Source organism: Podarcis bocagei (genome assembly GCF_964188305.1).
Source record: "Podarcis bocagei genome assembly, chromosome: 4".
NCBI lineage: Eukaryota > Metazoa > Chordata > Lepidosauria > Squamata > Lacertidae > Podarcis > Podarcis bocagei.
The window spans coordinates 83,424,748-83,437,746 of record NC_138128.1 but is presented as its reverse complement, the minus strand read 5'-3'; the positions used below and the strand labels follow the sequence as shown (position 1 = coordinate 83,437,746).

Sequence of the window (12,999 nt, the reverse complement as noted above, 5' to 3'; positions counted from 1 at the left end):
GTAAGCATTCCTAGGAGCATTTATCTGAGGTAGAGATGGGTTAGAAAGTACTGAATCATTTAACTAACGAGGGCTGGCCAGAACCTGCTTTCCACTGTTCTGCCTCATGGTCTACCACTTGTGCAAATCAGATCCTCATTGGTATTCACACCCAAACATGTAAACTGACCAGCTACGCCATTGCTTCCAATAGGATGTACACCAGAATGTGGTAAACAATGCTGCCTTTCTATTCCATTGTGTGATGCACATTTGGGCAAACGTTGGAAAGACATACACATATTAAATTCCACAATGGTTCATCATTTCCCCCAAAACTTGCACAAGATTCTCTGCATCCAGATAGATTTCACTTTCTGACTCGCTTGCACTATAATTCATGCTGGTTATATTTCTGCTGATGAAAAATAAACTGGGTGGAATTGGACATAACAAGGATTTATGCTAATGGTTCATACTCAGCCAAACGACAATGGCTGGGGTTGGAAATTTTGGGTAGTAGTGTACCAGGTTTTGCTTAGTTAATAGAGGATATCATCTTACCTCCCTGCAAACAAATCAGGGTGAATGCTCAATATGTAGGTAACTTGGAAATGACCTCAGTTGAGAAAATATTTTGCAACTATAGGCTGTAACATGAGACATACTATACACGCTTGGGTCTTCTTCTGAACACATGAACAATCTTCTGATATTAGGGCATCGTTAGTATACATGTATGATTGCAAGGCAAAAGCTGTACAGCCTTGACCACAGTAAATCAAACATCTCTCACTGTGTTTCTAGATGGTGTTTTAAGATAAGCTAACTTGCCCTTCTCCAAAACAAATATTGACTGGAAATGTAGTTCAAATACTGAACAAAATTTATTCTAGTTTAGCAGTCTGGCCAATCTGACATCTTTTTTTTTTTTTACGATTTATTCACCTTTCCTAAAGTGGTGGTGGTGGTTCCTTCTTAACAAAATAAATTACACTACCTGTGTGCTTTGCAGCAACTTCTACTGTTGTCTTTGCAAAAGAGCATTTTTAGTTGGGGAGCATCATGTGCTATCCCCCTTCACATGGACTGAAATGGTAGAGTCAAGCAAAAGGTGCATCAAGTGATTTTCTGGAAATTTGCTTTCAATTCTTAAACCTCCTTCACTAGGGATGCCATCAAAACATGGAGCTGCTTGGTGACCAGTTGTGTCAGATTCTGCTGTCTGAAGTGGAGCAAATATGAATCAAGTAATTTCAACAAAGCCAATGAATTTTCCCCCACCCGAAGCCTAGCCTCCATACAGGAGAGGTGGGTGGAAGATTGCTTGGCAGAAGTGCGAGAGACAACAGCCATCATCTGGCAGCACGGGGATGTGCCAAGCAGTGGAAAACCTGCCGTGTCAGATGGAAGCCACCAGAGAAGGTTCTAGATCAAATCCCTGGGATGACCATTAGGTCACTTGTCCACCTCAAGGCAAGAGCGGGGGGCCTCACTTCCTGAGGCACTCCAGCATAAGCACTCAGAGCAAAATGAAGACCCGTGGCAGGGAACAACATGGATGGTGCTGTGGGTGGGGATGAAAATACATGGCCAAGCTTCAGATGAGTCCTCTGAAGCCCCATTCTTACACTGCATTTTAAAAAGGTGCTTGGGGGTTCATTGATGTGAGAAAGGCACTCATCACTCTCAGAGGCAATATTTACTGGCACACTACTACACTAGTTTTTCCTGTGAATGGAACAAAAGAACTACATGAAACAATGGTTGAGGAACAGCAGGTCATGAATCATGCTGGCTACCAATACAGTGGTACCTCAGGTTACATACGCTTCAGGTTACATACGCTTCAGGTTACAGACTCCGCTAACCCAGAAATAGTACCTCGGGTTAAGAACTTTGCTTCAGGATGAGAACAGAAATCGTGCTCCAGTGGCGCGGTGGCAGCAGCAGGACGCCCCATTAGCTAAAGTGGTGCTTCAGGTTAAGAACAGTTTCACGTTAAGAACAGACCTCCGGAATGAATTAAGTACTTAACCTGAGGTACCACTGTATGTGATCCAGCCCACCTCCACACTTGCTGCCTCTGTTCAGCTCATCTATGAACTTGTCTCTTTTTCAATGTTGAGGTCTACACTAGGCTACACTACACTACTGCAAAGTCTACACTAGGCTACACTACACTACTGCAATCATCTTATTGATTTATGGAATGACATGTGAATCGTACGTTATTTTTTTTAACAAAACGCCGCTGCAAAATGTATTCTCAAAGGTCAACAACTTGGGAGGGATGACCCAAAACCCACCCTATCTTAACATTGTAGAAGCTCCAGACTGTCTGTTGTCTGGAGTGGGTGGGGACTTGAACTTTGCTCCATGGAATTTCAACTGATAAACACAGTGGGTGGGAGAAGAAAAGAGAGAGAGAATCTTCTCACTTGAGAGATAAACACAGAGGACGCTGGGGTGCCACCAATATTGAAACAAAATTTGCACTTGAAGAAGGTAAGTGTGATCCTGAAAACAGGAACCTTTTCTGTACCTGTACACGAGAGAGAGAGAGAGAGAGAGAGAGAGAGAGAGAGAGAGAGAGCATTCTTCATTTTAAAAGAACTCCCATGTAATTTTGCTTCGGCCAGATTCCAGCCACAAAAAGATTGCCAATAAACAAAGCACATGGAGGAAGTAGATATCTATGCCACATGAAAGTACAATCTCTCTGTGTGTGTGCATAGATAAATAGATAAATAAGATATATTTGCAAGGGTTTTAGTCTTGATTGTTTAACCTGCTCTACCGTGAATTGTTTTTAGCAGCCTTAATCTGCTTGAAAATTCTAGTGCTACTACCGTATTTTTCGCCCTATAGGACGCACTTTTTCCCCTCCAAAAATGAAGGGGAAATGTGTGTGCGTCTTATGGGGCGAATGCAGGCTTTCGATGAAGCCTGGAGAGCGAGAGGGGTCGGTGCGCACCGACCCCTCTTGCTCTCCAGGCTTCAGGAGAGCCCCGTCGCCAGCCCCGCAAACTCGGGGGACAGCGGGAGAGGCGCAGCGCGCCTTTCCTGCTGTCCCCCGACTTGGCTAGAAGGCTGGCGGGGGGAGAAGCCTGCTCCTCCCCGTCGCCAGCCCCGCAAACTCGGGGGACAGCAGGAGATGCGCAGCGCGTCTTTCCCGCTGTCCCCCGACTTGGCTAGAAGGCTGGCGGGGGGGAGAAGCCTGCTCCTCCCCGTTGCCAGCCCCGCAAACTCGGGGGACAGCGGGAGGCGAAGCACGCCTTTCCCGCTGTCCCCCGACTTGGTTAGAAGGCTGGCGGAGGGCTTTCCCCTCCTCCAGCCCCGCAAGCTTCCAGAGCGATGCCAAAGCTGCCAAAGCCCGAGCTTCCCCAGCCCCGCACGGGGGGGGGGTAATTTTTCCCCCTTTATTCCCCCCCCAAAAAAATCTAGGTGCATCCTATGGGCCGGTGCGTCCTATAGGGCGAAAAATACGGTATATATTTGTTTTCCTTGTTGTTCCACGTCGTTGTCTTCATATGGATGAAAGGCAGGATTTTAAATACTTTACAGAAAAGATTATTTGCATGTGTACTGGGGCTGCAACATTTACACTGCAGCCCTATGCGGGTCTACTCAGAATTCAGCCTCATTCAATTCAATTGGGTTTGTTCCCAAGTAACTGGTATAGGAGTACAGCCTTAGTTGGTTAATTGGTTAGATTAAAATATTTTTCAAGACCTTTTAAACTTCAAGGATGATTAATACAAGCACTTATAAAAATTGTGGCCACTAAACCTATCCTGAGAAAACTCTCACACAGGAGGGGTGCCTCTTCAAAAAATAATAATAAATTCATTTGAAGATGGGTTTTCTATGACTTGCCTGAGAAGAAATCTTGCAGTGTTCTTCCTGGCAGCTGTTGCTCCATCTTCCCTCTGCTAACAAAACCTATAACATCTTTTTAATATGGTTTTGAACCAATGCACTCCCTCACCATTTATATATCTTGTTATTTTCATTTTCTAATTTCATTTTCAGAGAAGGTTGAGGTTTTTCTGACCACAATTAGTTTCATAATCCTACCTCAAGATCCCCCAACTGTCATTTTCCCTACGACATTTTAAAGCCAATTTTGTATATAAGCACATTAGGTTATAAGTACAGGTTCAGTTCACAGCACCTTCAGTTATAGGTATTGGGGCAACCTCTAGGACAGCCCTTCTCAACTTTGGGTCGGTCCCTAGATGTTGCTGGACTACAACTCCCATCATTCCTAGTTGGCATGGCCAGTGGTCAGAGAGGATGGGAGTTACACTTTCAGAACACCTGGCAACCCAGGTTTGAGAAGGGCTGCTTTAGAATCTCAGCAAGCAGAGCAAGGGGGTTTCTATCTTAAACTGTTTCAGACTGCTGCAAATCAGAACGTAGGTAGGTGAAACACTATTCACAAATGTGAATGGCTTCCTAAACCAAATAATTTCAGGGAAGGTTTCAGATCACAAACTGGTTAGGGGGGCTTCAGCCTTTTAGAGGGGCCCGCTATGGTCCCCATCCAAATCAGAGGTTTGTGCTTGCTGTTTGCACTAGAAAAGCTCCTGTTCACACCAATATAGGTTTTCCTTTCAGTACAAATGACAGCTGTGAGAGGATCCAAACTGGTAACGTATTTGGGGGCAAAGGGTTAAAGCCCCAGTTAGCCCCCCCCCCCCTTGAGATTTGCTGTTATCGTGCATGGTTATATAGTTCAGGTGCATTTGTTATGTAATTGTTATTTTGGAATATTACTTATTTCTTATAATATGTTTTGCTAATTTTTTTCACCACAATGGATTATAAAACATGTATTTTAGCATAAAGTGCAACTACAAATACATATGTTGAGATGAAGGAAGTATTTTAAAAATGGTTTGTGTGTGTGTGTGTGATCTCATTTTTAGAAAGTCACATCTTAAAGTAGAAATGGGATGGAACAGATTTATGAATGAACACATGCAGAATTGGCCATCCCTAGTTGAAACTCTCCATGTTGTGCAACATGTGTGCAAAATTTACAGGGAGGCTATGCCGTGTTGAGCATCCAGTGTACAAAACCTCCTGTTGGTGCTATTGATACACGTTTCCTGAGCCTTTATTCAAATATGCTCAGTTACTACTCTTTATGTGCATTTGCCAATTGACTCAAATGTACCTGAAATTATATCTTACATATAACATTTTTTTCCATTCAAGACTAACAGAATCATCATTTCACACAACTGTTTTACTGGGATCACTTTAGAACTGTTCTTTGTAAAAACGGCAATAGATCATGCTGAAAAGGCTATACATGCATTCTTCTAAAATCAACTTTCTAGGCATGGGATTCCTTTGGACTTTTGGCTTCCTTATCTTGCCGGCGGCATTCTCACAAAGCACAATCCCCACTGCAGGCAAGGACAACACGTGCCCTTTCATTCTTGGAATGCCTGGGAGCAATGGATTGCCGGGTCCACCAGGAGAGAAGGGTGATCAAGGTAAAGTTACAAAGACTTGTCAGGGGTGGGCTTAGTGCAGGCATGTCCAAAGTCTGTTTTGGGGGCCTAATCTGGCCCGCCGGTCAGTTTAATCTGGCCCCTGTGGCAATTTATTTCCTGGGGTAAAATCCTAAAAAATGCTCAACAACTTCAATCCTAAAAAGAGGACTGTTTTGTAGTAAGGACCTTGGTCAGCAATGGCTGCTCATCGCCTTCCCGGGGGTGATGTTTGTGGCCCCTTGCACTCCAGCCTCTTTACCCCACCTCACACACTGACCAGCCCCTATGCCCTGGGAATGGGGGCAGATACCCATCAAAGTTGAAGACCGTGGCAGCCCAGCCAGCGGCTGCTTCGCCAGGGCAGAAACTTGCTGGCCATCTGGACATTGGCCCCTGCCCTGCCCAACTAGGCAGCACTGCTTTAAAAGGCCCATTGCCTGGTGGAGCTCTGCAGCGCAGTCGGCCATTTTAAATTCCAGATCATTGCCTGCCTGCGTTTGTACTCTCCCACGTCACCTTAGAATTGGAGCAAGAGGGGAGGGACCGCGACTGGGAAACATTCTGAGGAGGGAGCGAAGTGACCAGCATTGGGATGCTACCACTGCGTGTGTGTCTCCAAACCGGACCCTGTCATTTCTGCCACCCGTGACGCTATCCTAATTGTCACTTTTTGGGGATACCCCTCTTGGTTTTGGTTTGGTATCTAGGGAATCAATGGTAGCCCTGATGGGATGGGATACGGCTGCCGAATCTTACAATAAGGCAATCTGAGGTGAGCTTCGTGGCTCAGTGTAAAATAAGCCATTAGCCATTAGTCAGAACTTTTCAAAACAAGTATTTCTGTATTTGATGCTGAAGTATGAGCGCATCACCACCAGAATTGGGCCGGCCGCTCAAGGTTTGATCGGAATCTAAATGTTTGTCCATGCAACGGATGTTCTTGTAGAACTTGACCATGGATTCGTATTTCTTCCTTCCTTCCTGTTATTCCTCGTGTTTCTTGCTGTTCATTTAATCCCTTGATTTCTAGGACCTCAAGGAATTCAGGGACCTCCAGGAAAAGCTGGGCCTCAAGGCGATAAAGGAGATCGGGGTCTAGTAGGTGAAAGAGGACCAAAGGGAGACCATGGAGCAAGAGGTAGGAGCCTATTCATAGATTAGCTACCTACTAATCTGCCATCTTTCTTCTCTGGTGGACAAATCATTCTGGGCACTGAAGAGGCAACCACTGAATGCAACCTGCTTTCACGTAAGAGTATTTGCAAAGTACAAGGCATCATCTCAATGGTTTCACTTTCCTTCACCAGGTTAGTAGTAAAGTTACAGCCACCTGAAATCAAGATATAATTTCACCTAAAGCAAACAAACATTGCCTTTTCTGTGGCTGTATCTGCACCGTGAGGGAGCACATTTATTCTGACAAATAATTACAGAGAACGATCTCACTTCGTGGCGACGTTTCCCTGTGACAACTGATGAGAAAATCCATCACTTCTAAACTAACTGCACATTTATTTTGGTTATGTCTCTATTATACCACAAGAGGGCACATTTAAACCAACTAGTAACAAATGACCAAAGAACAAAAACAACCCAAAAGGGGAAATGCCACTTCCTGATGACTCTTCAAAAAACCTGACTCTGGAAAGCCTGATCTGATAAACTCATAATAGAATTGTAGAGATGGAAGGGACCCCAAGGGTCATCTAGTCCAACCCCCTGCAATACAGGGATCCTGCCCACAGCAATCCCTGAGTGGACTCAAACCACCAACCTTCCCAGTAAACAGCCAGACGCACCGACCCATTGCGCCACAGAGAGCATCCGTCACTGAAAGAAGATGGTTGTCAGTACAAAGACCTAGGTAGACCAGGGTCACCTAGTTGTTTCAGTTTCAAAAAATTCTAAGTGTACACATTTTGTAAACCTATAAAAGGAGCATTCCCATGGTCAGGGGCTCCAAGACTTGACCACACTGTATTTCCCCAAGTGTCACCAAGAAATGCTCACAATAGGCTTTATGCCAGTCAGTTTGGAATAATGGTTGGCTTTTTTGCTCATTATACAACAATAATGTCAGTAGTTTAAGACTCCCCTCTCTATAGGTACTCAGTTGCTGATGCAGTTCGTCCTACACCTATTAGGAAGTCTTCCTAAATGCCTCCATCTATGTCATTCCTATAACAGCATACTTGGTGGATATAGTACAGGCATAGGCAAACTCGGCCCTCCAGATGTTTTGGGACTACAATTCCCATCATCCTTGACCACTGGTCCTGTTTGCTAAGGGTGATGGAAGTTGTAGTCCCAAAACACCTGGAAGGTCGAGTTTGCCTATGCCTGATATAGTATCATGTTTCCATAAGAGTGCTATTAGAGAAACCACATTGGCAAAATCCTTTACCTGCCCCCCAATCAGGGTGAGAACAATCACATCTCAAACAAGATATGTGGGTCCAAGTTCCTAATAGGTGGTGGTGGTGATTTGCAGCATTTGCACAAAGCAGCCAGGACTGCATTCCCATAGTCCTTTTTAAAAACAAACAAAAAAACAAAAACAAACTGGAATCTATTTATTGAGCTGACTTAAGCCTGATCATACTCACCCATTGTACCCATTTTGCTTCAATTTTGACTCCAATTACTGTTTTTGGAAAAGTTTACTAAATAAATAGAATAAAGAGAAACCAGAATCCTACTGAGAACAAGTTATTTAGTGGAGGTGGCCTCAATCAGCAGCTCTGGGACAGCTGATTGATAGGATTCCAGTTTTGGTTAGTGTGTGGTTTTTGGAGATGTTAATCAGGTAGGCTTGCATGAAAATGTGAACCAAACAATTTCTTCTCCTGCCCAGCTGACTCTAGGCAAAAATAGTTTCGTTAGACAACTGGGGGTCACTGACTTGTTTTTAAATCAGCAGCTTTGACTTCTGAACTGCATTACTTGCTGTGTTTATTAAAGTACTTTTTCAAAAACTGAGAAGCAGAGGCGGAGAATCCAAAGGTTTTTGACGTTGCACTTGTGGCTTATCACAGAGGTGGTTCCTCTCATTGTCATGCTTTTCTCAGTATATGCTTTACATCTCAATATTAAGAATTTTGTCTTTATTGTTACATCATTTAGAACTTCGGCAATTGGAATCTGAAGTGGCCCGTTTGAAAGAACAAGTGGAGGCTCTGAGAAACGCTATGCTCAGGAACCAAAATGGTGAGAAAATGGAGTGGACTAGCGAGAATGTGGATATCAGATATCATTTTCTGCGAAATGCATGAAGTTATCTATCAAGTGTCCTGCAGAGGGACCTACATGTTGATTTTAATATGATGATGCAGCCTAAATCCAGCTGCTCTGGCTCTTGGAGTTAAAGCTCTGAGAGATAATTTATAAAATCAACAGATTGTAAGCTTTCTCAGGACTATACCACTTCAAGTGGCAAGGGCAGGGTTGCCTGTCTGAAGGTTCCCCAACCAAAAGGGCAAAACAATCTCCTTCTGTATAGATTAGTTTGTTAGGAAGGAAGCTCAGCTGATCCTACTCAGTGCCGGATTTAACTATAAGCTAAACAAGCTCTAGCTTAGGGCCACACTCTCTTGGGGGTCCCCCCAAAAATTAAAAGAAAAAAACTGGATGTACATTTCGAAAATGTAAGATAAACTTCTTAATTGTGTTTCAGTTCAACAATTACAGTACTTTGATAAAATACATACCGTATTTTTCGCCCTATAAGACGCACTTTTCCCCCTCCAAAAATGAAGGGGAAATGTGTGTGCGTCTTATGGGGCGAATGCAGACTCCTTGGCTTCAGCGATAGCAACGGGAAGCCTCCGAAGCCTGTGCTCCGGAGGCTTCGCGTTGCTTCCGCTGAAGCCAGGAGAGTCTGCTCTTTGAGGCTGGCGGTGGGGGAAAGCAGTGCTTCCCCCATCGCCAGCACCAGAGGATGGGGGGTAGCAGGAAGGCGCGCGACGCCTTGCCGCTACTCTCCAACCCGGCTTCGAGGCTGGCAGTGGGGAAAGCAGCGCTTCCCCCATCGCCAGCCCCAGAGGATGGGGGGCAGCGGGAAGGCACGCGACGCCTTCCCGCTACTCTCCAACCCTCCTTTGGGCTTTTGCGGGAGATGGGGGAATTCCCCCACCTCCCGCAAAAGCAGGCAAAAGCCGCGCGCTCTTTAAAGGGGCTCCGTGGCTTCTGCTGGCTTTTCTACGAGGGGGGGGATTCCCCCACCTCCTAGAAAAGCCTGCAGGAGCCGCACACCCTTTAAAGAGCGCGCCGCTCTTGGGGGCTTTTCTCCGAGGAGGGAGAAAGGACTGGCTGGCCGTTTCAGTCCCTTCTCCCTCCTGGTCGAAAAGCCTGCAGGAGTCACGTGGGGCTCCTGTGGGCTTTTGCGGGAGGTGGGGGAATTCTGCCACCTCCCGCAAAAGCAGGGAGAAGGTCTTGGAGTAGCGCACAGGCTGCGTGCAGCCTGTCCGCTGCTCCCAGAGCTGCGGGGGGGGGGAATCATTTTTTTCCCTTGATTCCCCCCCCCCCTGAAAACTAGGTGCGTCCTATGGGCCGGTGCATCCTATAGGGCGAAAAATACGGTATTTTGTTATGTACAAATGGCTTTAGATATCTATTAGGTCCATAAATTACCATATAGCATATATTCAACACAAAAAAGTGACAATTTGTTGTTGACAAAGGAGAGCTGAACATATAAAAGGTCCCATTACCTTCAGTAGCTTAGGGCCTCATCAAACCTACGGTAAAGCCGGCCCTGCTACTGACTGTATCTAAAACAGCCCTGAAGGTGGGTTTGGACAGTTGAATGCACTGTCTGTCATGCCACAACAAACACACAGCTGCTAACAAATTCTTCACTGTGGTGTTACTTTACTTTATTTGAAAGTTGAACTGCCAACTGAGGGAGGGCCCCTACTGTGTAAAATGGTAACTATGTTGGCTTTACATTGCTAATAAGGTTGTTAGTTCTGATTTGCTAGCTTTGAGTTAAACCTGATTCTGACTTTGGACGTGGGGATTAGACACGGGAAGACTGCTAAGCTTTATATGACCAAAGCATTAATTGTATGATTTATGACAAACCTGATTCCCATTCATATTTGTACATAATTATATATTTAAAGTCACAGCAGGTTTAGCAGCTGTTCTAACAACAGTGGTTTACATTTCCTAAGGGCATTTCAAACCAGCAGAGAGACAGTGCACTCTGATAAGTCCCCACACTAAAGATTACTTAAATATCAATGTGAACTCGTAAGGTTCAAAGTAAAAGACACTACCCAAACTTCATCTTAATAAACTAAGCATCAGCATGAATCAACAAACATGGTAGAGAGTGCCACCCATTAGCTAGCTAAAATGTAAGCTCAAAATACATTTTCAAGTTCTGTGATTCTTTCAACTTGCAAGATGCAAGTTGGTGTGGAAGAAGGATGTCTTTAATCCTTTTCCAGTAAAGGGATCAGACCATACCTTCTCATTGCTTCTCATTACAGAAGACCCGAAGTGCAATCCCTGCTATATCCTCTTAAAAGGATCAGGGATCATAGCATCTTTTGCTTAATCTAGAGCCCAACCTAGAGCTTCCGTTTGTACAACCTTCCCAGACTGCCTTGCACTACAAGGAGGAGGAATAACAAATCAAGTACCATTCAACAAAGCCAAAACTTAATGCAGCTGTAACTGAGTCTCTATTCCTCTAGCTCATTTATTCCCAAACGGCCGAAGTGTTGGTGAGAAGCTATTCAAAACCGACGGCTCCCAAGGCAGCTTTGAGGCAGCCAAAGCGACCTGCTTCCAGGCCGGTGGTCTGCTTGCCTCTCCAAGGTATTCTGCGGAGAACGCAGCCATCCAGCAAATAGTTGCTCGTCACAACAAGGCAGCTTATCTGGGAATGAACGACTTGCAGTCAGAAGGCACGTTTGCCCACCTGGACGGCAATGAAGTCAATTACACCAACTGGGCAAGCGAAGAGCCAAACAATGCTGGCGGGAAGGAGGACTGCATTGAAATATTTCAGGATGGCAAGTGGAATGACAAGTCCTGCACAGAAAGACGGTTAATAGTGTGCGAGTTTTAATCTTGGCTGCCAACTTCTGCCCAGTCAGAAGATATGCAAGATCTCTGATCGTATTTGGGAATATCCAGTGTGAAACCTGTTAGGGAATGGGGACTATCCACTGGCCCCCAGTTCCTGTACAAAGCAAGAAACCATCTCCTCCACTCTGTCTGTATTTTGAAATAGTCCTCTTTTTACGCAACTCAGGCATTTCAAGAGACACAACCCACACTAGCCTGTTTGCTCATTACGGTACCATCTTGCTCACTCTGAAGCCACACAACGCAATAGCAAACCCGTGCATTTCCACTTGCTCATTCCATCTGTGATTTCCACTTGTTTATTCCAGTATTGTTTTTCCTAACCTGATTTATGACATCTGAACACTGGGAGTGACTTAACCTGCAGAATCAGTTGGGAAATCTTTCTGTCCCTCCTCCATTTTAGGCATTGATTTCCACCATTTCCTGGTCTTTCACTTTCTGAAATCTCAGGTACTTCACCAACTTCCCCTCATTATTGTTCCAGTTGTTATGGAACAACATTTTTCTTTTGCATTTCCCCCAGGGATATTTCAAATGTGTACTTATGCAGGTGTGTACAATACAGTGTCCTACACGCGCAGAGCCGCGCACCTCTGCTTCTTCTCATTTAATTTTTGTTACTTTAAATATGTGGCACAAATAGCCACACAGGCAGTAGCAGAAAACCTGGCACTGGGAGAGCTGGTGTCACTGTGTTCACTGTTACAGAAATCCTTCCCCAACACCATCAAAGACTACATACCTTTCAACATTACTCCAATGAAAATAGGGAACTCCTAAAGAGAAGTAGGATATTCTGGGATCAAATCAGAAACCAGGACAGCTTCTGTAATCTGGGACTGTCCCTGGAAAATAGGGGCACTTGAGACTACCAGTTGGCAAAAATGTATCTATACATTTGCACTAATGCGACTCACAATATTGCAAAAACTGTGCTAAGCAGGTACCACCCACTTTGCCTTCTCCCTAATGTTCTCGTTTTCTACTTGTATGGATTTTTAAAAAGAAAGGATGGATGAATTTTTTTTTAAATGACCCCATGAAGTGGTAACTATTTTACTACTTCAGATGCAGGGAAAGTTGACTTTTGCCAACTTCGTGCTCAAATTCTACCAAAATTGAAGTAGTGGGTGCAGAATAAAACTTGCAAACTAAGGACTCAGCTAGATTGGTAAAAAAGTGTTTTATATGCGTTGTATATGCGATATAACACTATGGCACCAGATGGCGCTGTCGAGTCCCATCTTTTCCAACCGGGTTTCCCTGTATAAGTTAACAAAAGAGTGTGCAAGATTAAAATAAAAGATATACAGAAATACCTTCGGTTTGCTTGATTTAGTTCTGAATCAAACGTTCCCTCAAGGGAAACTTGTCTTTTTAGTAGCAGCCAAAGCCATATTATGTTGCA

General features: G+C 44.5%; 1 protein-coding gene and 1 long non-coding RNA gene across 2 annotated transcripts in view; one reads left to right on the top strand and one right to left on the bottom strand.

Annotated features, from left to right (window-relative positions):
* LOC308585621 overlaps nt 1-12,999 on the bottom strand; it is a 105,182-nt gene that overhangs the window by 86,597 nt on the left and 5,586 nt on the right. The gene's annotated exons all lie outside the window — the stretch shown is intronic.
* On the top strand, nt 4,354-12,909 carry LOC308585582 (pulmonary surfactant-associated protein D-like). Its single transcript, XM_081191351.1, has 5 exons — nt 4,354-4,404; nt 5,331-5,489; nt 6,520-6,627; nt 8,613-8,696; nt 11,192-12,909. The coding sequence occupies exons 2-5, from the start codon at nt 5,333-5,335 to the stop codon at nt 11,566-11,568; spliced, it is 726 nt and encodes a 241-aa protein (XP_081047477.1). The 5' UTR covers nt 4,354-4,404; nt 5,331-5,332; the 3' UTR covers nt 11,569-12,909.